The sequence below is a fragment of the Equus asinus genome, chromosome 16, assembly GCF_041296235.1.
Source record: "Equus asinus isolate D_3611 breed Donkey chromosome 16, EquAss-T2T_v2, whole genome shotgun sequence".
Lineage (NCBI taxonomy): Eukaryota > Metazoa > Chordata > Mammalia > Perissodactyla > Equidae > Equus > Equus asinus.
Window position 1 is genome coordinate 35,364,790 of NC_091805.1, and position 25,560 is coordinate 35,390,349.

The following is a 25,560-nucleotide window of genomic DNA, read 5'->3' on the forward strand; positions in this document are numbered from 1 at the left end:
CAGCACTCTTTCGTGTCTGGCTTCTTTCACAACATAATATTTTTGAAATTCACTCATGTTGTTGTATGAGGCAATAGTTCATTCTCTTTTGTTGCTAAGTAATATTCCATTGTAAAATACACCACAATTTTTAAATCTATTCTCCTGTTGATGGACATACGGCTTGGTTCCAACTTGGGGAATGAATAAATGAATGAATATATAAAGTTATGAACATTCATGTACAATTTTTTTTGTATGTTTTTCTTTCTTTTGGGTAAATACCTAGGACTGGTTTTGCTAGTTCATGGGGTAGTTGTATGTTTAATTTGTAAGAAACTGCAAATTCTTTTCCAAAGTAGTGGTGCCAATTTTTATTCCTACAAATAACATGAGAGTTTCGGTTACTCCATATTCTCGCAACTTTTACTGTTGTCAGCCTTTAAAATTTTTGATTCTATTGGCTTTACTTTACTGTTTGTCTATTTTCTATTTCACAGATTTCTCCTCTTAGGTTCTGTATTTCCTTCCTTCTACTTAGTGTTTAATATGCTCTTCTTTTTCTAGCTTTCTAAGATGGAAACAGATCAATTTTAAAACTTTCTTTTCTAATAGATTTCTAAAGCTATAAATTTCTAAGCACTGCTTTATCTGCATCCCACAAATTTGTACATTTTATGTTTTTGTTTTTATTCAGTTAAAAATAAATGCATTCTTTTATTTCCAAATATTTGGGACTTTTCTAGACAATTTTTTGTTAGTGATTTTTAATTTAATTCCATTATGGTCAATGGCCAAGCATGTGGTCTACTTTGGTGAATGTTTCGTAAGTTCTTGATAGTAATGTCTATTCTACCTCTGTTGGGTGTAGTGATCTATCAATATCAATTTGACTCAAATGGTTGGTGGTGTTTTCAGTATTTTTACTGATGGTTTGTCCAGTTCTATCAGTTGTTAAAATCCACAACTTTGTGGATTTTTCTATATCTCTAGTTCTGCCAATTTTTGCCTCATGAATTTTGAGGCTGGTATTCAATGCTTGCACATTTAGGGTTGATGTCTTCTTGATGAACTTGCCCTTTTTTCTTTATGAAAAGTCCTTTATTTATTTATTTATTTTCCTTTTTCTCCCCAAAGCCCCCCGATATATAGTTGTATATTCTTCGTTGTGGGTCCTTCTAGTTGTGGCATGTGGGACGCTGCCTCAGCGTGGTTTCATGAGCAGTGCCATGTCCGCGCCCAGGATTCGAACCAACGAAACATTGGGCCGCCTGCAGCAGAGCGTGCGAACTTAACCACTCGGCCACGGGGCCAGCCCCTGAAAAGTCCTTCTTTTTTATCTCCAGAATATTCCTTCCTTTGAAGTCTATTTTGTCTTAGATTAATATAGCCACTTGTTGTCTTATGCTTACCGTTTGTATGGTCTATTTTTTGCCCTATTCTTTTCCTTTCATCCTGTGTCTTTATATTTAAACTATTACAGACAACATATGTTGGGTCTTTTAAAAGTCTAGTAATTGGAGTATTTAGTTGGTTTACATTTAAGTAATTATTGGTTTGGTTGGATTTAGGTCTACCTTTTTGCTATTTGTTTTCTACTTGTCCTGTGTTTTTTGACCTACATTTCCTCCTTTCCTGCCTTCTTTTGTTAATCATATATCTTTCAGTACTCTATTTTAAGTCCTCTAAATTTTTACTTCTGCCTTTTTTGACAGTGGTTGCCAAGGGATTACAATACCTATCCTTAATTTGTCAGTCTACTGACAGTATTCTACTACTTCAAATACAATGTAAGAACTCTGCAGCTGTATAATTCCCTTTAACCCCTGCAACTTGGGCTATTGCTGGCATATATTTTACATTTAAATATATGCCAGAATACCACGTAAAACTGTCAGTTGCCTTTTTTTTCCTAAAGATTTTGTTTTTTCCTTTTTCTCCCCAAAGCCACCCAGTACATAGTTGCATATTCTTGGTTGCGGGTCCTTCTAGTTGTGGCATGTGGGATGCTGCCTCAGTGTGGTTTCATGAGCAGTGCCATGTCCGCGCCCAGGACCCGAACCAACGAAACACTGGGCCGCCTGCAGCGGAACGCACGAACTTAACCACTCAGCCACAGGGCCAGCCCTGTCAGTTGCCTTTTAAAAACATGAAGAAAAAATTGAGTCTTTTATATTCACAGTTACTATTTCATTCCTTCTATCTGATGTCATTTACCTTCAGCCTAAAAAACTTCCCTCAGCTTTCCTTGTAGTGCAGGTCTGCTGGTGACAAATCTGTTTTTATGAAGATTGCTTTACTTTGCCTTCATTATTGAAGGATATTTTTACTGGATATACAATTCTGGATTGATCAGATTTTGTTTTGCTTTTTCATTTCAGTTTAAAGATGTCTTTCCATTGTCTTCTGACCTACATTGTTTACGATGAGAAGCACTCAATATTTATAGCTCCCCTCTATGTTCTGGCTTCTCCATCACCGCTCTTGGGGGCTTTTTAAGGTTTTCTAACATCTTTGGTTTTCATCAGTTTTAACTATGATATGTGAGGTGTGGTTTTCTATGTATTTATTATGCTTGTGGTTCACCAAACTTATTGGATCTGTGTGTTGATAGTTTCACCAAATTTGGGAAAATTTTTTTTTTTTTAAAGATTGGCACCTGAGCTAACATCTGTTGCCAATCTTCTTTTTTTTCCTTCTTCTTCTCCCCAAAGCCCCCAGTACATAGTTGTATCTCTTAGCTGTGAGTACCTCTGGTTGTGCTATGTGGGATACCACCTCAGCATGGCCTGAGGAGTGGTGCCATGTTGGCGCCGGGGATCTGAACTGGCAAAACCCTGGGCGACCAAAGCAGAGCACGTGAACCTAACCACTTGGCCATGGAGCTGGCCCCTACTCATATTTTGTTTCTGCCCTATTTTCTTTTTCTTCTGGGGATCCAATTCCATATATGCTAATTATTGTCCCACATGGCATTGGGGCTCTGTGCTTATTTTCTTCCCTTTGGTCTTTTTTTCTTTATTCCTCAGACAGGAAAATTTCTATTCATCTGTCATCTGTGCTCTGCTGTTAAGTCCAACCATTTTGATTTTTTGGTTTGTTTCCATTTCTCTGCTGAGAATACCCATCTACATTCATTTGTTCCAACCACCTTTCCTTTTCATCCTTGAACATCATTCTAATAGCTGCTTCAAAATCCTTGTCTGTTAATTCCAATTTCTGGGTTATGTTAGCATCTCTTTCTATTGTGTGGTGCTGGGTGTTTTTTCACCATAAGTCATATTTACCTGTTTCTTTGCATGCCTCATAATATTTTATTATATTCTAGTCATTGTTGACATGTTAAAGAGACCTATTTTGTTATCATGCCCTGAAAGTGTTAATAAGCTTTGTTCTAGAAGGCAGTTAAATTACTGGCTAATCATCTTGATTTTACATTAAAGATTTTGTCCTTAGTTTTATCAAAAATCCTTAGTCCTGGGCAGTCTTTACTACTAATCCATGGCCTTTCTAGGGATTTGATGGAAAGCCCAAGGTGCTTTTCAAGCCTTCTAACTTGTCAGAATTCAAACTCAAATCTCTTTCTTCTCTTGTAATACAGAGCGACAATCTCTGCTCAGCTGTCCTGCCTCAGCTCTGGCTTTCCGCCAGGAACACTGGAGTCTTCTGTGCACATGCACAGTTCAGGAGTTAGCCAAAGATTTAAGAGATTATATGCAGATTGGAAGGCTCCTCCCTCACTGCCACCTTCATTTCCAGGATTTCCTCCTTCATTTTACAGCTCCTCTAGCAGCCCCCAATTCCTCTAATACCTCAAGCCAGTAAGAGTGCAACTTTCTCTTAGGTTCTAGCTATCCCTCACCAGACTGACTGGGAATGCCCTGAAGGGAAAAGCCATATAAGAATAGTCCTCAGCCTGCTTTTGGTCACCTCCCAGTGCCTTTAGACAGATATTTATTATGTTTTGTGCAGTTTATAATTGGGGGCGTTTGTACATTACACGCTATTCCACCATTACGAAACCAGAAGTTATTCATTTCATAATTCTTAAATGTTTGGTTTAACCGTTAAGAGGAAAATAATACAGAACTGGTACTTAAATGTCTTTGCCTCTCTCCTCTTTTGTGTCCAATAGCTTGAAAATGGAACGTTTCATATATATTAAAATATCTTTTATCTCAAATGAAATAAGTCAGAACAATCTCTTGCCAACTGATACTCCCAGGAAGTAGGGAAGTATTTGCTCAACTTCCAACAAATATACTAAGCAAAGAGGTCAGATAAATTGATTAGGCCATGGAAATAATGAGTTAGACCAACTAAACTAGAACAGAGCAGAGCTATTTCTGTTATGAACTTAAAAAAAGGATAAAACTTCATGGTCATGAGGCTGGCCCCATGGCCGAGTGGTTAAGTTTGCACGCTTTGCTTCGGTGGCCCAGGGTTTCACTGGTTTGGACGTGGCACCGCTCATCGGGCCATGTTAAGGCGGCGTCCCACATGCCACAGCTAGAAGGACTGCAACTGAAAAATTGGCAACTATGTACTGCAGAGATATGAGGAGAGAAAGCAGAAAAAGAAAAAGAAGATTGGCAACAGTTGTTAGCTCAGGTGTCAATCTTAAAAAAAGAAACAAAAAACACCTTTATGGTCATGAAATATAATAAATGGAGTGTTATTTACAACCAATGAGAAGAATGTGACTACTTGCATATACAGAGTGGCATATTAACTGAGTTAAGTGATATGACGAATGTTGACTAAAATTTTATTTTGTAGTCAGCAAGTTTTCCATTTGTCAGCTTGGATGTGAAAGCTGCTATTTAAAACCAAACAGCAACTGTACATGGCTGGCTGAGTATTTATAATTCAACAATTATATAACCTCCAAAATACAGCAGAATATGAACCACATAATTAGGATGTCAGCTAAACAAGACAAGGCAATTCAGAAGGATGTCATTTTGTGGCATGTACTCAGCTGAGCTTTCAGTAAGCAGGACTCATTCTTCCACCTCTGCTTAGACGCACTAATATTAACCGCTGTCAGGGCAACTCACAGCTGCAGTCAGGACAGCAGGCTTTTTAAGAAAGAAGAAAGTTCCACCTTGTATAGACTGGTTTCATAAGTAAAAATGGCTCTTAAATGACTCTGTTTATGAATGTCTATTTACAAGTTTTCCAGCTTGGTCGGCTCCAAGTGAGTACATCCTGAAAAACTGCTAAAATATCAGCAACAACTGATGATATCATAGGGAAAGAACTCATTGCCACAGGAAACCAAGCATTGTTGAGTCAACATCTTTCTTCTTAGTCATTTGTTTTATACTTATTAGGTAAACCAAAAGATCTGTTCAATTTGTTATACAAATATGTGTACGTGCACGTACGACTGAAATTAACATCCAACAGTTGAAAATGTCTATGTTCAGAGTCCATCAGTGCTTTGGGAATCTGAGCTATTTTCTGGTATGGAAAACAGACTTAGCATCTCCATCTCCAGGGGATGCATGCTGCCTCCTGTGACAATCAAGGAATGTAATGGTCCTCCCAAGTCCACAGTACACATTTGCTGCAAAGTGCCTGCTGCGATTTTTTGGTCCTCAGCTCCAACCCTGGCTAAGCCAACACAGAGTGTCTCCTCGGTAACTGCTATTTAAAAAAAAGAAAAAAAGATACTGCCGTTCAATTCAGCAAATACATTATCCTGCCCAACATTCAAGCCAACATTAGTACATTCAAAGAAGCCCCAAATATCTTAAATCTGCTTAGTCACTCATTATGGATCAATTATCTGTTGATTTATCTAAGGCTTTTCTAAACTATTTGTATGATCTGACATATAAAGTAGTACTTCCCAAATTTACCCTTTCAGAATTCCAAAGGCTTACCTTAGTTTAAGTTTTGAGGATTTGATAAACAATTACCTGTATCCAATCCATACTCTTTACGATTGCATAGCATTTGTCTTTAAATAGATTCTGAAGAAACAAAGTTTATTATATGCTTATATTCTTAATAAACTGCTTGAGATATGTTCACATTGACCATGATATACTGGAAAAACCATGGGGTTGTGAGATAAATACACAGATTTGAGTTTCTGCTTGGCTACCTAATTAGCTATGTGACAAACCAGTTTTTTCATTTTTTAAAATGGAATACTCTCTCTCTTCACTCATGGTTCGAAGGGCTATGATAATAGATATGAAAGTATTTAGTAAACTACAGAGCCCTTAACAAAAAATGCATATTTGACATTACTTATGCTTTTAAGTTCAAAATAACCAACATTAGTGAACTTTAGTATTACTCATTCTGGTGACCCTATCACGGTTTTATTGTTTAGTTGGGAAAGTTGTCCTGAGTGAACAGTAATCAAAATGGGGTAAATGATTTATACGAGGAGAAGCCGGCATGCAATGAACTCTGTTCAAAGTTACAGATATAGAACACCCTTAGAGATTATTTGTTTCATGACTTTAACAAGGCCTATTGAGAATAAAATAAGCTGTGGTCACTCAAGAGTCTCTCTCTCTCTCTTTTTTTTCCTGAGGAAGACTGGTCCTGAGTTAACATCTGTCGCAATCCTCCTCCTTTTGCCTGAGGAAGATTGTCACTGGGCTAACATCTGTGCCAGTCTTCCTCTATTTTTTGTATATGGGATGCCACCACAGCATGGCCTGACGAGGGGTATAGGTCTGCACCCGGGATCTGAACCCACAAACCCCAGGCCACCAAAGCAGACCATGCAAACTTAACCACTATGCCACCAGGCTGGCCCAAGAATCTCTTTATGTAAAATTTCTATCAAGAGATAAGTGCTCAAAGGCAGTCAGCAACTTATGACAATATAATGATTGGTTCATTAAGGAACTTTCAAAAAACATTTGCTGACAACAAACATTTTATTACATAGTATGCACTGTGTCTAGATATTAAGTATATAAGGATAAATTCTCTTGTCTTTATCCTGAAGAAAATTATCTCTGGTCTCAGTGTGGAGAATGAGAAAAAGCAGAATCAATATATTTTTATTGGACAAATCTCACCATAAATGTGGGCTAAAATAGAAGTTCTGTATCTTACTAAAATATTTATACATTAACACATTTATATCAAATCTGATTTATAGTTAATTTGTGAAAAATCTTCACTTTCTGTAATTTTATTAATTTTACTAGAAAGAACTCCATGATTTTTCTTTCAGTACAACTTTCAGGCTATGAGATTTAAGTTAAGCTTGGAAAAAAATGACAAAAAAAGTACAATTCAAAAACACTGATGCTGGCTTCAGTGGTGGTGGCATACGTGTGTGTGTCAGATGCCGTATCATATACACAGATCAATGCAGCAGGAGGGGAATATGAGAGTCCTTTAGGGTCTTGAGTACCTGGTTCTTCTCCTCGTATTCTCTGATTCTGAACAATCTCCAGAAGTTGCTGGGCTGCTTGGTTTACACTCATATACCGAGGAGGTTCATAGATCTTCCTTCCCCTGTAAGTATAAAACTAGATGCCATTGTTCTTAGCCATGAAATTACATAATACGTTTTAATGCAATTACTCCCCAGGTAAACTCAAGCATGACAGTCTACATTCTGTCTGAAGCTTTCACGTTACCCACTGTAAGTATGCCCTAAAGCATGGATACAGTGATTGCTGATCTTAGGTTTCTTAAGCTTTTTTCATTGTTCTACTTCAACTACCCTCTGATCTCACTGAAGTGTTGGCAGAAATAGAAGTGCAATAACTTAAAGCTAAATGTCTAAATCAAAGTCACTTTTATTCAAAGTGATACCTTAAGCAAAAATAATTCAAATAAGTAGCGATTTGTTCTATATCCTAGCTTCATGAGGTTCTATAGTGTTCTTTTTATTACCATGTTTAAACCACATATTCCTCTTTTCACTTCCTCCTCTAAGAAAAGTAAATTAAAGCAATAAATATCTGAAAATCTTAGAGGGTAAGACATGTTTACTTCTGTATGCCTCAAAAGCCTACCATGTTTGCCCAGTGATCATAATAAAAATCTCACTTTTGCAGGTATAAATCAGTTCATATAGATTATTTTCCTGACTTTCAAAATAATTCTCTAAGTCAGCACTGTCCAGTAGAAGTAAAATACAAGCCAAAAACATGATTTTAAATTTTCTAGTAGCCAAATTAATAAAAGTAAAAGAGACAAAATTAATTTTAATAATATATTTAAGCAAATATATCCAAAATATTATATTTCAACATTTACTGCTATGAAATTATTAAAGAGATTGTTTTGTACTGTTTTTAAAATTTGCTATGTATTTTATACTTATAGCACATCTTAATTCAAATGTTCAATTTTCACTGGAAATACTTGATCTGTATTTAGATTTCATAAAATTCATGATTGTAAAAGTAGATTTACATATTGAAGTTGTTCTAACTACACTTAAAAGTTTTCCAATAACTAAGTTTAGTATTAGTTTTAAGGAAATTAAAATTAAATACGAAATTCAGTTCCTCAGTTATAGCAGCCATATTTCAAGTGCTCATTAGTCAGATGTGGGTAGCTGCTACTGTATTGGACACTGCCTCGATAAGCAAAAGAGGACTATTAGACTCATTATACAGATGAGGAAAATAAGACTCAACAGTGGAAGTAACTTGCCCTAGAGCACATAACCAGAGGCACACTCAGGACTCAAACCCACGTTCCTGACTCCCAACTCCTTAATCCATCCCACACATATCTACTGAGTGCCGACCAGGGGGCCAAACACTGTTCTCAGCGTTGAATCTCTGAAATCTATTGCTCTTTCTACTCTATCACACTGCTTAGCATTTCCTAAGATTAAAAGGATTTTTTTTAACTGTTAACAAAAGCTGATGTTCAACAATCTTTAGAACTCATGTCATTTAAGCAGAATTTATTGTTCATGGAATTAAAATAGACGTAAGCATTGAGAATAAGAACTTACTTGATTAGATTTTCCAAAGACTGCTCCTTTACTTTGATGTCTGGAGGAAGCAAAAAATAGTTCTCTTTTAGTCTAATTAACTACTTTATCCCAAAGTCTTTGTGTAAACTTCAGTTGAATCACCTAAACTTTGGGGAAACATTCTTCTCAAGTCTCCAAAATGCTCATTTGAGAGTTTGTGACAGTCTTCCCTCGCTCTTGTTTCTAGCCACTCTTCTTATGGAAATACGGAGAAGAATGGAAGCTTGTGGTTGCTAAAGGTCATTAGTCAGAAAACAAACATGAGGCTGGCCCTGAGACCATCATGAAAGGATCTAATTTCTTCTTGGAAAAGAAGACACAGGACAGAGTCAGATAAATATTGGTATGTATATTACCTAACAGCTAATCAAAATCTTTGCGTTCACTTCTGCTAGGTGGTAACCGCACAGACCCAACTGAAAAGTCTTACGTTCCTATTCCTACCTATAGTCCAGGCACTAGAATGTAAGCTTTAATGCATGTATCATAAACAGAAGAAAATTCTACCCACATTTTGAAAAGAGACTTTTGCTTTCTTTGGAATGGTAAGACATACTCTAATAACTATGAATAGACACTTTAATACCAAACATTCAATGCTTTTAACGGCTTCCCCTAGCACTGACTGCGAGGTACAGGGCTACTACAGGGGTCAAAATGCACATAATCTCTGTTCTCATGAAGCCTGATGATCCAAGCGTCACAAATATTTGATTCTTTACACTTTTTAATCACTGATCCTCAGCTGAACACTCTGGTAAAAGGTAAAAAGTAGAACTGCTCTCCATCCTCACAGGCACTCAGTACACAACAGCACGAGCAACAGCTGCTTCCTGTTCTACATACTGAAAACAAACAGTTCAGCCAAAGTTTGTTTTTGCAAAAATAAATACAGTGTAACTAAGGGGTCTTTTTGATAGACTTCTACAGCTTTCCTAAGGGATCGTGAAAGTTTTTCTATAAAGGATACCAAAGAGTTTGCTTGGAAAATATAACAAAGATTAATCCCTTATATGTGTTTCTAAATGTTCTTGGAACCCATGGTGAACGTATTTTTCAGATTCAAAATATTGATTATTATTTCCACTTGGAAGCCACATACAGGAAAAAATGCATAACTGTTTTTGAAAATGTGGCCTGCAATACAACTAATAGTATAAGTCAACTTAGATTTCCTTTATATGATATTTGTAAGATTTTAAAAAATTCAATGAATTTATTAATTCATTCACCTTAAGCTTCTGAAATGTTTATATTAGTAAGGTTTTAAATGTACTATTTCTAATTTTCTAACTTTTTTAATGATATGCTCTACAGAATCTGTAAAATGAAGAGGGTTGGGAGAATTTTTCACAGGCAGATGCTTTTCAATCAAACATAAGGCTGCATTAGTGAATTAATCTCAAGCCAGACCAGTCTTAATACTTTTCCCTTGTCTTCACACAGGCTGTAATTATTCCTCTCTACTTCTACTTGCTAGAATGTAAACATATCCTATTCATCTTAGTACCAGCACATAATGCAAAGTACCCAGTAGATATTCAATAAATGTCTACTGAACAAATTTTCCACATGGCTCTACTACTACCCAACCAACCAGCTTATCTTAAACTATCTACTTTAGTATTAATTAAGTAGAGTAAGTCCCAATTCCTTCATAAAGGCTTTGTTGACTTTCCCTCAAATGCCCTTTGTTCTCTGAAATATACAATTAATACTACATTTTATTAATCTCTAATTACATCATATATATCAGTCTTGTCTTTCCAAGTAAATTTAAAATTCTCTGTGGTTTCTTACCATGGTATATTCTCACTAATCCCTACACGGGTTGGACCATAGCAGGCATTCAATAAATACATACTAATTTAAATGATGAGAATTCCAGATGATTAAATGATGAGATCTATGGTTTGAGGATTTGGAATCATGGTATCTTATACTTCACACCTTGTTCCTGCTTTTGTTAATGGAGCAAGGAAGATATATTGTTTAACCTTGTTTCTCTTTTCCCAGGAAAGCCAAGAAAAGAGGCAGCTCTTAGAGAGTTCAAGAGCCAAAGTTCTGGTTTGTCCTTCCTGCCTTTTCATACAATAGAACTTAATTGTGCTTTACAATTTCATGTCCACAGCATGTTAGTTCCAACTGGATTTCAAAATCCTGAGGGCAACACCCATATCTAATACTTCCTTAGTATTTCAAAACAACCTAACTCAACATTGGGCATACAGTAAATACTCAATAAATACCTGTAAACTGATTTTCTAATTGCCTTTCCAAAGCTTCCTAAAAGATAAATGCTACTTTTCCCCCATCCTCCCATTTTTTATGAATATAAGGAGAAGTTATCGGGTAGCCTGCCTCTTAAATTTTCTCCCTGTTCTGTCTTAAAATCTCTCAGTTCTGTTGTAAGACAACTCTTCCACCCCATCCCTACCCCCACCCCACTCACTCACTCTAGTATCCGAGTTCCAATGAATCCCTATTTTTTATCCCTCAGTTGCATATACTTTTACTTATTTCTTTAACAAAAGTCCTTTTAACAGCCATCCTTCCCTCATCATTTTACTTTGACCTTTACATACTACTGGCCTTAACTGGATCTAAGTTTGGGATAAGATGATGGATATATCTAATTAAACAACAGAATTGGCTATATTACACAAAAAAACTAACGTTTTTGGCACATAGGAATCTTTTCTCATGTTCTGAATAGCTGTCCTTACTATAGAGGCCAAAATCATGGATTCATTCTCTGCCCTGATCCTCTGCTATGTGGCAGACATTTTGCTGGATGGCTTCACACACGGTAATCACTAAAACAGTGCAATTCAATGTGTGATCTGAGGACTGATGCGAGTATGTGAGCATTTTGTTACCAGTAAATGATGAAGTAACTACAGGAGAATAAGTGTTTACAAACATTTATAGTAATTTGACATTGACACAAAAGATAAGAAATTAAAAAATAAATATATATACAAAAAATAACAAGACCTGGTCCTTTACTACATATAGTTTGAGAAGTACTACTCTAAACAACTTCATGAGGCAAGGAGGGATTATTCCTATTAGATAAAAATGAAGACAAAGGTAAAGAATGTTCACAATATTCTCTAGCTAGTAAGTAGTAGCACTCAGATTTTGTCTTCTGATTCCAAGTATAAGTATTATTTCAGTTATTGAAAATGCCACTTATCTCTGTTCATCAGTCACAGGATAAAGCATCGATACCAGTATTCTTATAACATAGATTGTTAGAATAGGAACTGATAGCGAAAGTGAATCGGTACAATTCCAGTGCCTCTCCTGGAAAATGCACTGCATGTCCTTCCGAAGCTCTATCGATATCATCTCTTAGTATACAGTGATGGCGCTCCCAGCCTCTTCCCACATTAGGTAGTAAAGAGGATCTGGGCAGCAAGATACAGTGACAAGAGCTGGGAATAACAGGCTATCTGCATTCTACCAATTCTGCCACCAGTGCCACTGGGTGACAGTGGGAATTTGATCCAATATCTCTGTGAACTTCAACTGTAAAACATGCTTCAATAAGATCTATTTCAGATCTGTAATTCTGATGGCATCAATATTGCAGGATTCAAAGAATATCTCTAGGAGATACACAATGATGCTTGGTAAGAATAAATGCTCAATACAAGTCTGTTGAATTGCAGTCAAATGGCAAGAACAGGGTCTTGATGGATAAAAGTGCAACATATGGGATGCTGGAGAGGATCTATTAGGGCATAAGAGGGGAGCAGCATGAACTAAGGCATGTATGCAGGAAGAGCCATGTGGTATTTGGAGCAGAAAATGCACGTATCCTGAGAGTATGAGGAAGGGGGTAGACCGTCCTTTCTTACCTCTAGTTAGTTATCCACAGAATGGTTTCACCTTAACACAAAATATAAAATGAGACTAATATGACAACTCCATATTGTGACTGTAAGGAAACTCCAGAGCCCTTACCTAGTAAGCATAAGGTGTGCATGCCATTTTGTCTGTTCTTCTTCACTTTGTCAAAGAAGCTTTCTGGTCTCCAAGTGTCTGTCCAAAAAACAATAGAAACTGTCTCTCCAAACTTATACAACTAGAAAAAATAAAAACATTAATTAATGACGGAACAGTTCACTACTATTTCATAGATAACCACCAAAATAAAAAGCGAGAACCAGACTTGAGATGGGTTGGGGATCAAATTTGTCACAAAAAAGGTCATAAAACTTTCTCTTTGGTCCACAGCAGCTGGTGTCTTTCTGATGCCTTCAATAGGAAGCTTCTAGTATTTCTGCAGTCAGTACAGGAACATATACAACCAGTTCATGATTCAGCTATGTAAGCTGCTAAAAATACTGAAATACAAAGAACCCAGAAGGAAGCCAAAAGACTTCTGAGTAGTCAGAGCAGGGTTCACAAGGTTAATTATTCTTCTCACTTTACAGATGAGACCACCAAAGCTCAGAAGATCAACTGACTTGCCTAAGGTCACAAAGCTAGTTACTAATGAAAAAGAAATTCAAAGTGCTCTGAGGAAGTGCTCCTTTCCACCACACCATCTCAGTAAATACACATGCTATACTCACTCCAGCCATTTCTCAAAACCTACTCCCTTACTTTACCCACTATTTGTTCCCTCACTATAGAGTTCAGTTATGAGGGCGGCCTTTTCCCAAACCTCCTCCTTTCCCCCCAGTTGGCCCACCCATCCCATTTGACCATCATACAACCAAGAAGCTTGCTTGCTTCCAGCTTGCTTCCAGGCTGGCTGCAAAGTTCACTTCTGTGAGTCCAATTCCAAACTTTATGCTGAGAAAATCTACTTTTGAATTCCGGCTCTGCAACATGTTAGTCGTGTGACATTACTCTTTCTAAGTCTCTCTCTCTAAAATGGCAATAGTGATAACATACTGTCCTTCCTACCTAGAGGGCTGTAAGGATCAAATAACATGTAAAAAGTTATTCAAACTGTGAAGCGATAGGCTAGCATTAGTTCTTATCTAGGCAGTATACAAAGGACATTTATTTTCAAAGACATAATATACAGTAAAACATAACACTGAAGTTGCTATGTAAAGACATAATTATTCAAGTTAAACACTGCTTGAAAGAATTTTTAATAGAGCTGGAAAGCAACAGATGCTGGAAATCACATCTAGTCCTCTGCCACAAATTAACTGTGTGATTGAAATAGCTTTGTGACTTCAGGAAATCATCTAACTTTCCTAAGCCTAAAGTTCTTCATTTGAAAAATGAAGAAACTGGTCTGGCGAAGGGATTATCATCCTAAGGCTTCCCAGATCAGTTTTCAGAAGCTGCTGCAACAAGTAAAAGGGGAGGCAGATAGGAAGGAAACAGAAGCTGGGCATTCAGTTCCTCCATCCCTACATCCCTAGAGAAGCCCAACTTTTCTTGATTTTTATAGATTGAGGTCCTAAAAACTATAACCAATACTCCTAATGGTGACTTTGAATTTCCAAAGGGAGGTTCATCACGCTCCTTATATGGCCATGACCTCCAACTTACCTACCAATGGGCTCTATTCCCCAAGTCATTTGAAGACTGTCTATAAAGGTATTTCCAGGGCCAGCCTGGTGGCACAGCGGTTAAGTTCACACGTTCCGCTCTGGTGGCCCGGGGTTCGCTGGTTCGGATCCTGGGTGCGAACACGGCACCGCTTGGCAAGCCATGCTGTGGGCAGGCGTCCCACATATAAAGTAGAGGAAGATGGCCACGGATGTTAGCTCAGGGCCAGTCTTCCTCAGCAAAAAGAGGAGGATTGGCAGTAGATGTTAGCTCAGGGCTAATATTCCTAAAAAAAAACGGCATTTCCCCCATAGAATCCATGCGACCCAGTGGCAGTCGAATTCACAGATGAGTGTATAAAGACCCATGTAACTCCAAGAATCCAGAGTCATAAATCTTCCAGCCACATGTAACAAGGTTTCTCTGTGAAAAATACATTTAGAGGTCCAAGGTGGGATTCCTGGAATACACTCACCCAAGTTACAAGAAATTGACCTAGCCTTGTTACTGTTATTGTTCTATGAGAGGCAAATTTATCTACCAAATATTTATTATAAATCACCCACTATGTGCCAGGCATTATGCTACACACAGGTATAAAGTGAGAAGCAAAACAGAGCTCGGGCCCTCCTGGAGTATGCAGTCTCACTGACACCTCACAGAACAGGCGAAAGCCCGGGGTCACAGCCCTGGTTCTTAGTCACTGGGTGATAATAAACACATCAAGTGACTTTCCTGACTTTGAGGAGGAACTTCCCTGCAAACTGGGTATAATGACCATAAACCTAATAATGTGGTTCTTCAAGGATTAAATGACAAAGTGTGTAGAGTGCCTAGTGCCTTGCACATAGTAAAGCCTCAATAAATGTTAAGGATTTGATGATATAATAACAATGATGTTTATAATGATGATATGAAGATGTTCTAAAATGCTGTGTCCTGTCACAACCCAACTGCTTTCTTTACTGGAGTGAGCTCGAAAATACTACCAAATATTCTAAACTATGCTTATGATTTAATTCTAACAAGTTCAACTGTTTATATTCTAAAAAGCATTTTTGGCATCTCTGATCAGATTCTGAAATATTAGTATTACTCTATAAAAAACTTTAAGGGAAAACTATTAAAGAAAATCATATATGCAATCATATATAAATACTTTAAATGGGTCTTCAATATTTTAAGAATCATAGAAATATAGTCATGGAGGTAAATTCTTCATTTAAAAGAAAGGGAAAGATCATTTAAAAGAGAATTGAGATGCTAGTCACATATAAACACTGTGTAAAAGCATCTGTGAATTTAATTTGGGGGATTAAAGAAAACCTCACTTAAGCACTGCTTTCCAGGACCCTGATTTACAGACTGTCACCATTCACATGGTTGCGGTGTAAACTTCTTCAATGACTTCTGGAACATTATGCAAATGGTTTCACCATTTAGATGTCAGTACCTCAAAGAACAGAAGGACCAGTACTTTGTGTTTCACAATTGAAGGACTTACAGTAAACTATAAAAATACACTGCAGCAAAATCATACAGTGACGAGAACTGAGGTTGCAGCAGCCTAAGCACTTACCGTCTTACAAATACAAGCCTTTGTGCTGTGATCATTTTTCCCCAAAACATTATTGATGCAAATCTAAATTTAACAACTACAAAAAGGGCTGTTTTCTAAAAATAGTAGGCAAATACAGGCCTATTTTTGTTTTGATCTAAAATAAGTTATAGAGAAAACAGTTTAACTTGATATTGGATCAAGTTTTGATCTATGGAAGACAAACAAAATCTCAACTTAAAGCTACCCATTTAATTATATATAGGGCATTGTCTAATTGGAGTGAGAAGATGCACAAGAAAGACAAATATTAGGTAGTAAATGAAAAATGAGATATAGACTATATTATAAGAGTTCAGCACTTCTCCCACATAGAGAGCACCTGAAGGTAACTTCTGAAGAGAGAAGACATAAGCTGGACCTTGAAGGATGGAGAAGATTTAGACTGGGGAAGTTGAACATGGCGGAAGAATGAGACGGCATGAACAAAGTAAGAGAAGTAGGAAATCTTGGGCAATATTTAGGATGGCATTAAGCAATTATCTAGAAATAGATACCGCCTGACTTGCTTCTAACAAGTATCTCTAATTCTTGACATCTTACCATGTGCCAATTCCTATCAATTTCAGCTTTATAATTTACCCAGAAACTGACTATTCATTGTTTTTCCCACTACCTTAGTTTGAGCCCTCAACATCACCTGCCTGAATGACCTTATTAGTCTTCTAGCTCATTTCATTGCTACCAATATTTCTTTCCTTTCAAAAGCATAGATGCTTTGTAAATTATACTTTATAATTAGGCTTTAATGCTTCTGTTATTTTATAGTCAAAGAAAAATATTTTATGATTTTTAAGTTAAAAAATATCTTCTCTGCATATGGAAAAATTAGAAAATCTAACTTGCTAAGAACTCTATTAAGCCCCACATGTATCTCTGACACACGCATAGCCTAAATGGGAACAGTTAAATCTGTGAGGTAAAAGATAGCTGAGCCAAAAACCGCACCACAAAACCACATAATCAAGATACTAGTTTTCTCTTCTATACATAATGCCAGTCTTGGAGTTGTTGTTGTGTTTTTAATCCTCACATGCATTTTCCTTAATACTGATGTAACACTGATTTTTGCTGACACTAAGAAAGATTATGGATATGACCACACATTAGGTATATAAAATTGAATGACAATGTAGACAGAAGAGCTACAAGATTTATATTCTAACACACAAATGAGAGAACCCACATATGAATTAAATGAAAGAATTACAATTTAAGGCATATAATTTCCAAGACAAGATCCATCTTGGGGTGGGGGAGAATAAGTAAATAAACAATTTAAGTCAGCTAATATTTGTTGTACATTGATAATACGCATGGCAATGAAATAAAGTACCACAGAAGATGTGAAGATGAGTAAATCAAGGACTTTATAATATGGTTAACACATAAACATATACAAGTAACTGAACATTCTGCATAGGATGGGATTTACCAGGATTGAGTAGAAGAGTGGCACAATCAGATATACAATTTAAAAAGAAAACTATAAGGGCCAGCCTGGTGGCACAGTGGTTAAGTTCGCATGTTCTGCTTCAGCAGCCTGGGGTTCACCGGTTTGGATCCCGGGTGTGCACATGGCACTGCTTGGCACGCCATGCTGGGGCAGGCATCCCACACATAAAGTAGAGAAAGATGGGCATGGATGTTAGCTCAGGGCCAGTCTTCCTCAGGGAAAAGAGGAGAATTGGCAGCAGTTAGCTCAGGGCTAATCTTCCTCAAAAGGAAAAAAAAAAAATTTAATATGCCCATGATTTAGCATGTGGTCAAACACAATTCCAAAGTGACTAAAAGAATCAAGAACTTATCAGATGAGTTCTTCTAAGGCAGTGTAGAGCTCTGCTATCCTTACTACCTAGTTTAAGTTTTCTTCATACTATGTTGGGCTTTATCATTTCTACATTAGTCCCTAGACAACACTGAAACCAATTTAATGCTTCTGAAAATTAACAGTGAGAACTAGTACAAGGTCAACAACGCTGATTATTACAATGAGTGTTGTTTTATGAAAAAAGGAAGGAAATGAGTTGTTACTTTTTGAAAGTAATATGCATTTTTTTCAAAGTAGAAATGTATTACATAAACAGAGGAACATATGGCAATAATCAAGGCTGCTTATGCAACAGCCAGAGAAAGTGGAAGCATTTCATAATGATGAGAAAATTATACAATCTTTTCCCTGAAGTCAGCCACAATTGATAACACAAAAATCATTGCTACTTGGTGTCACTGAATTGTCTCATTTATTGTCCTTCAAAATGTCTCTAAACCATTTTAGTCACCAAATTCTTACCAAAGAATGAATACATTCCACCACATAAATGATTAGCAATAAACGATAAATATCACATAAAGAAAGTGTTTTAGGATTTGTACTTTCTTCTTTTATTTGGCCTGTCTGAATCAGGAGAATGTATACACAGTAAGTGTTGAATAAAAAGACTGAAAGAAAATAGACCAGAATGGTAACTGTGGTTACCTCCAGGTGGTGGGATTATGAATCCTTTTATTTTTGTCTTTATACTTACTGTATTTTCCTAATTTTCTATGAGTATGTATGTCCTTTATTATCAAGCAAAAGAGTTATTTTTAAAAATGGGTCTTCTAAAGCAGAAGCAACGGTCAATGAAAGCAATTCTGATTCTATATGATTAATTTGCTAAACACTTAACTTGAAAAATTCAAGAAAAGAAGGAATTTGTTTCTAATGTTTTTTGTGTTTTGAGAAAAATCTCTGATTTTTCATTATCAGGAATGTCTAAATACAACCAACTTGCCTGGCCCTAAACAAAAAAATGGACTCTTCTTTGAGAAAAATCTTCAAAATACAAGTAATATTTAAGTGTTACAAATATCTGTTACTTAGGAATTTCAAATAACATGATTTTTACGTATATATTTTTATAACTACTGTTTTAATTCTGAAAACTCTTAACATTTACTCAATGAAAATTTCTGTATCTAATACATCTTGGTCAAGGTAACCTTTCCCTACAACTGAAAACAGGCCAGCTTTTTAGATTCCAAATCTAAAGGATATTAGAGCTTATCGAGTTTAGTATTCTTCATTTTTTCACTGCCAAATCTCTTTTCCAAATGAATTCTTAAATAAAACATCAACAGAGTTAATAATGATTGGCCGTCTTGGGGATTTACTCTTTGTTGTTTGGCGTCAATTACTTCGTTATCTGCAGAATCTCTAAAGCATCTTCATAAAACACGGGGCAGTTTGAAAACCATTGCTCTTGTCTAACATTCCTCCTGTCCCTACTTCATCCGCTTGTAGTTAAGAAACCCAAGATCCAGAGAAGCGAGATGACTCCTTAGTTACTGCCTGAGCAAAAAGTAAAACCAAGACCTTTCAATTTGCAGTAAAACTTTAAACCTTTTCCACTATATTTTTCCTTTACCAATTCCACCAAATTTATAGTCAATTTTTACCCCACATATACATTAAGTCTTATGTTAACTAATCCCTAGAGAGCCAAGGTTTCTGTGGTATGTACATATGCATTCATTTGTGTGTGTGTTTCTGTAATACATTGCAGATTCCCCAAAGTGCTTCCGTGACTCTCTTCTTTAGCTGTACATTTCCCTCTGTCTTTCATCTTCTTGTTCATCTAGCAAACTTTGTGTAATTCATTTTTTAAAACACTTAATTGAGGTATAATTTATATAAATATTCACCCATTTCAAGTGTACATTCAATGATTTTTAGTAAATTTACCAAGTTGTGCAACCATCACCACATCCAGTTTTAGAAAATATTTATCACTCCAATCAGATCCCTTATGTCCATTTGGAGCTAATCCTTCTTCTTACCCCTAGCCCCAGCCAGGCACTAAGTATTTTCTGTCTCTATAGATTTGCTTTTACTGGACATTTCATACAAATGGAATCATAAAACATGTGTCTTCTGTGACTCACTTCTTTCACTTGATATACATATGCTTGGTGGCAGCCCTGTGGCGAATTGGTTAAGTTTGCACGCTCTGCTTTGGCGGCCCAGGGTTTCACTGGTTCGTATCCTGGGTGCGGACATGGCACCGCTCATCAGGCCATGCTGAGGCAGTGTCCCACATAGCAGAACTAGAAGGACCTACAACTAGAATATACAACTATGTACTGGGGGGCTTTGGGGAGAAGAAGGAGGAAAAAAAGGAGATTGGCAACAGATGTTAGCTCAGGTGCCAATCTTTAAAAGAAATATATATATACACGTGCTAAATATTTATTTGAAGACTACCTATTCTTCACAAGACAAAAGATGAAAATTCAGGGCAGCATCCATGCCTTCAATGGTCTGGGAGAAAGATAAACCTAATCATACTTTTCTACATAATCAATTCTAGATTAATAATGGTCCTGAAAGCATAGGAAGACTGACAGAGGGTTCGAACCTAGGACAGGAGGCAAGTGCTCTAGAAATGACAAGTTAATATAACCAACCAAAATAAGAAACCAACTGAGCAATGGGGATAGAAGGGTCCAGCCCCCATAGACAAGTCCATGGGGGTAAGGACCACAATAAGTGTGCTAGTGAAGATGGTGGGAAAGAATCTAGTAGCATATACAGTCTACTGCCTCTCCTAGGACGCTCAGCAAGGCAGAAATGGCTCTTTACATCTCCCTAAATCTCAATTCTCTCAATAGACACTACACCTATAAGTCTACTTCTTTTGATCTTCTCTTACACTCCACCCCTCCATGCAGTCCAAGCTCCTGTCATATCTCCTCTAAGGACTAAAACAGCCTCCTAATTGATTTCCTGACTTCCCATCTTGCCTGGTAATAATTCAATCTCCACACACTAGCTAGAGATATCTTTTAAAAACATTTATCAGATCAAGTATTTGCACTGCTTAAACCCCTCTAAAGGCAGTCCATATCACTTAGAATAAAATCCAAACTCCTGACGTTGGATTAGGAGTCTAGTGAGCCGGCCCTACTCACCTATCTGACCTCAGATTACCCTTCCCCTTGCCTGATACTCTCCAAAAAGCCTGTCTTTGGTTCCTTTAACAAACCATGCTCATTTCCACTTTTAGGGTCTTTGTATGAACTGCTCCCTCTGACTGGAATATGCTAATCCCTTCTTGATTCATATCTAATCTTAAATGTTACCACCTTAGAGACCTCTCCTGACCACCCAACTAGAGTAGTGACTCTCTAACCTATCAGTCTACTTGAATTTCTTATACTTACCACTACCTGAAATTTATTTTTTTACTTCTTATTGCCTCTCCCTCCTACTAGAATGCATACTCTTTGAGAACACAGACCTTTTTGGTCAGGTTATCACTGTATTCAAAGGCACTGAGTACACCAACAATAAGTAGGTAAACAGTATTTGTTGAATAAATGGATCACTATTCCTCTTAACAGTGTCTAACTTGGCAGCCTCTAATATACTTTTCATTTAACAAGGAAAATTTTCGTTAAAAGAATATCGGGTTTGTGGTAAGGAATTGTATTTTATAGCCTTTAAGAGAAGGCCTATCACTGGCTGTGTGTGTGTGTATGTGTGTGCAGAAGTGTTACTCTACGCAACTACTTACTTTCATTTTTATTGATAATCAAGAGTCTTCTCTCAGTTAATAAACTAAAAAGTTCATGAAAAAAATTCAATGGCTGATTCTGAATTCCCTATGCTGCTTTAGAATAAAACAAAAACAATAAAATAGCTGAAAAGGGGCTGATAAACAGACAGTTTAAAAAAATTTGCACCCATTTCTAGGTTGGGAATTTCATGCTACTACTCTTTAACCGAAGGTAAAGATGTTGGAAAGCATAAACTGTTCAAGTCTGTCACAGCACCCAAACAGCACTTCTGTTCAATAACTCAAAGGCTCTTTTTGAACTCACGGGAAAGCTCTTTGACAGAATGCCTGTCTAAAGTGGTGCCCATTCCCCTTTTTAAAAACTGATCAGGAGAGCATGACGAGGTAACTTGTTCTACATTTACATTTCGCAAGCATATTTCTTTTCCAATGCTGCTATGCTAAAAAAAAAGATAGTACTGTTCGTTAACTTTGTAAGAAATTTTTTATCTGTCTAGGTTGGTGGTTCTCCAAGTGTGGTACCTATACCAGAATCAGCATCACCTGAGAATGTTGGAAATGCAAATTCTCAGATCCCCACCCTAGATCTACAGTATCAGAAAATCTAAGGGGAATGCCAGGCAATTTCTTTGACAAGCTCTCCAGGTGATTCTGATGAATACTAAAGTTTGAGAACCACTGGTATAGGTTATCATTTTTTCCATAAATGAGAATCCAAATAGTAAAAAAAAAAACACCAGCTATTATAAGGAAGCGGACTTTGCCAAACTTTTTGCATTGTGAAATATATCTATACACTTATTTTAAAATTTAAGCGTGCCATGCATACAATGATAATGTAAATAGCTATTTTAAATTATGCAGTCTAGGAAAATATATTAGAGAATATCTTATTTCATAGATTCTAAGATACACATTTTTTTTCCTGTTACAATATATCTGATATGAACGTGCCTTAAGAATCAATGAGGTCTTAAAACCACGGTTGGCCAGAAGCAATCATAGTTGTCATGGATTATATATGTGTGAACATCAGAACACAAATATCAAACTTGGAAAATGAATGCCAGCAGTTTGGAAGAAAATCTTGGAAACGGTTATGAAGCACTATTTTAACCCCTCAGAACCAAGAGTCTTGGATTAAAACAACTGACTTGACACATCAAAAACTGCAAAGCTGCCTTAAAAGCCTCGTATCAGTGACTTTTGGCCCTATTATAAATTATTTTAAGAAATGCTGCATCACAAGGCTCTTGATGCCACAGAAAACAATACTGAGTGGAAAAACGTGGGCCTCAGCAATGCAGAATAAGCTATTTGGAAGAATGAAAAAAGGTTTCAGGAATATTTAACCAATTTAATTATGCTATATTTCCTTTTTTGTATGCACAAGTTGGATATAAGATTAAAATCTTTCTCTAGCTAAATATCAATAGCCTATTCCAACTAGTGGGAAAAAATCTAAGTTACAAGAAAACTTAGTATAAAAAAAATTTAGTATTATAAAACAGTACACAGTGATGTAGTATAAAATAATAATGTCTTATAATTCATGAAATATAATAAAATCTACTTGCAATTTGTAGAAAAACAAAAAATTTTTGCTAAGCACCATTTAAAAAAACATCCTGCATAGTATTACCTGTAAACCACAGCAGCCTACAGCATTCATTATGGAAGCATTGTGAATAACCCGATAAGGGATTCCCAGTTTTGTTGCTCTCAGAATAAGATCGCTGTGTGTTGTAGCCCTGTAGTAAGAAAAGATCAGGTTGGATTAAAGTAACCAACAATGACTTTGTAAGACAGTAAAGCTATAAGATTTCATGAGCTGAAGTCCATCAAAGGGTCAAGGGGATGGCTTTTCCTCCAATACTGCTGCACGCCTGCATAAGGCTTTCACCTGGGCTTTCCGGCAAGAAAAGTGTAAGTCTACACATGCCCTTCAACACTGAACTGCACCTGTAATATTCTTAAAGCGGCCTTGGCAGCTACAGAAACAAAGAGAAGTTTTACTTGCTCTTTTCATCTTATTAATACCTGCAAAAGCCACCTGTGGAATACTGTATAAGCTCAGAGACCATGCTCTTGAATAGCAATTCTCAAACTTTTTGATCTTAGGGTCCCTTTAAAAAATTCTTGAGCCAGCCCTGATGGCCTAGTGGTTAAAGTTCTGTGCATTCTGCTTTGGTGGCCTGGGCTTGGTACCTGGGCACAGAACCACACCACTTGTATATCAGTAGCCATGCTGTGGCGGTGGCTCACAAAGAACCACCCTGAAGAACTTAGAACTATAAACAACTATGTTCTGGGGCTTTGAGGGGGGAAAGGGAAGAAAAAAGGAGGAAGATTGGCAACAGATATTAGCTTAGGGTGAATCTTCCCCTACCAAAAAGAAAAAACCTCTTAAAATTACTGCTCCAGAGTTCTAAATTATGGCACCACTAGACCCACTCCTTGATTTCTGCTCTATTTTGAAGGCTTTGTTTTTGTATTTTGAAATACAACAAGGCAGAATACACAGAACATTTTCATAGCCTGTCAATCTCCGTCTTTATGTTAGTGTTCTATCGGATATAATCCTAGTTGGATTTTACATTCGTCTGGCAGTCATTTATAACTGTTTTCAGTCTGGTGACTGTGTATAATTAGTATGTGTATATATATGCATATTCTGCCTGTTGCCTTTCCTTTTTTGACATAAATCTAATGATTGTAATTAAACAGATTTGGGTAGAGAAAGAATATATGTAAATATAAACATGGATATTGTGAAATGTAAGCCCACATCAGTTTAGAACTGCATTATTAAAGGCCTTTTCCCCCCTTGATGAGAACTCCAGGCCCTACTGGGGAATGCAACATTAGCATGTTTGAGGAGCTACATACAAACAAGCAGAAGCTGACAACTGGTCAATGCATACCAAGTAGGAAGATCAAGGGCTTTCACCCCATGAGGCAGTCAGAAACAGATGAACAAATGCCCACCAGGGAAACCTGCTTTTAATCACACACATAAAATAAAAACTAATATGAAAAACAATCATTAATTTGATTTAGAGTAAGCTTTTAAAAAATAATATGAATGCCAGTTGTAAAAAATGTTTTTAATATCACCTTCAAAAGAATCTCACTACTTAACACTAAGATTAAAGAAAACTGAATTAGTTACTTGGTGAGTTATTTAAATAGATGAGCAGGAAAAAAAACCTGGTTTAAAATTATATGTCTCTTTGATACAAGTTCATTTAAAATGACCAGATGTGGTTGGTGTACTATGAAGATTTTATGACCTGGCAAAGTGATTTCATTTTGTGAAACTGCCATAAATGTGATTAAATAAGCTCCTCGGGTTTCTACTATGAAAAACTGTGATAAAATTGGTATTTTATTATCACGATTACCTAGATTATATTGCTTCATGGAAAAGAAAAAGATAATTTGAAACACGGGCTTATGCCCTTATACTGAACATTCCTTCCAGTTTGTAGCTCATGAAAATGCTTCATTATTGTGACTAGGAAAGTATGTGTGTGTAAAAACAAATGTATTACTATTTCTAGGCACGCGGTTCTATCCAAAATCACGTATACATACACACACACACACGATTTTGGATTGAGCCACGTGCCCATAAAACCTTACAAACTTTTCTTAATAACATAGTTGTTACTTGGAATTGCTCTGAAGGCAATTTCAAAAGAGGAGATTCAAGAATGTTTTGATCAATGGAGTCAAAAAAATAAAGTACATAATGGTGACCTATTTGAATGTATAAGACTTGGTATGTTTATTCAAAATTTTATTTTATAATAACATTAGTTTGCAGATATAGTACCACCACATTTGACAGAGGTATGGCTAATGATCTGAAAATTAACTATTTGCAATGAAAT

General features: G+C 36.6%; 1 protein-coding gene across 4 annotated transcripts in view; it reads right to left on the reverse strand.

Moving 5' to 3' along the window:
- Window positions 1-2,544: 2,544 nt before the first annotated feature.
- The window catches only part of DPH5 (diphthamide biosynthesis 5), a 63,852-nt gene continuing 40,836 nt past the window's right edge, over window positions 2,545-25,560 (reverse strand). For 3 of the 4 annotated variants that reach the window (XM_044748979.2, XM_070486931.1, XM_014851483.3), the window contains exons 4-8: window positions 23,307-23,415; window positions 12,932-13,052; window positions 8,939-8,978; window positions 7,373-7,476; window positions 4,722-5,631 (exon numbers count right to left, since the gene is read on the reverse strand). In XM_044748979.2, the coding sequence (XP_044604914.2) occupies window positions 5,408-5,631; window positions 7,373-7,476; window positions 8,939-8,978; window positions 12,932-13,052; window positions 23,307-23,415 (598 nt within the window). In that variant the 3' untranslated portion in view covers window positions 4,722-5,407. Of the gene's footprint in view, window positions 5,632-7,372; window positions 7,477-8,938; window positions 8,979-12,931; window positions 13,053-23,306; window positions 23,416-25,560 lie in introns of all 4 variants that reach the window. The other variant, XM_014851484.3, reaches the window with a different exon arrangement.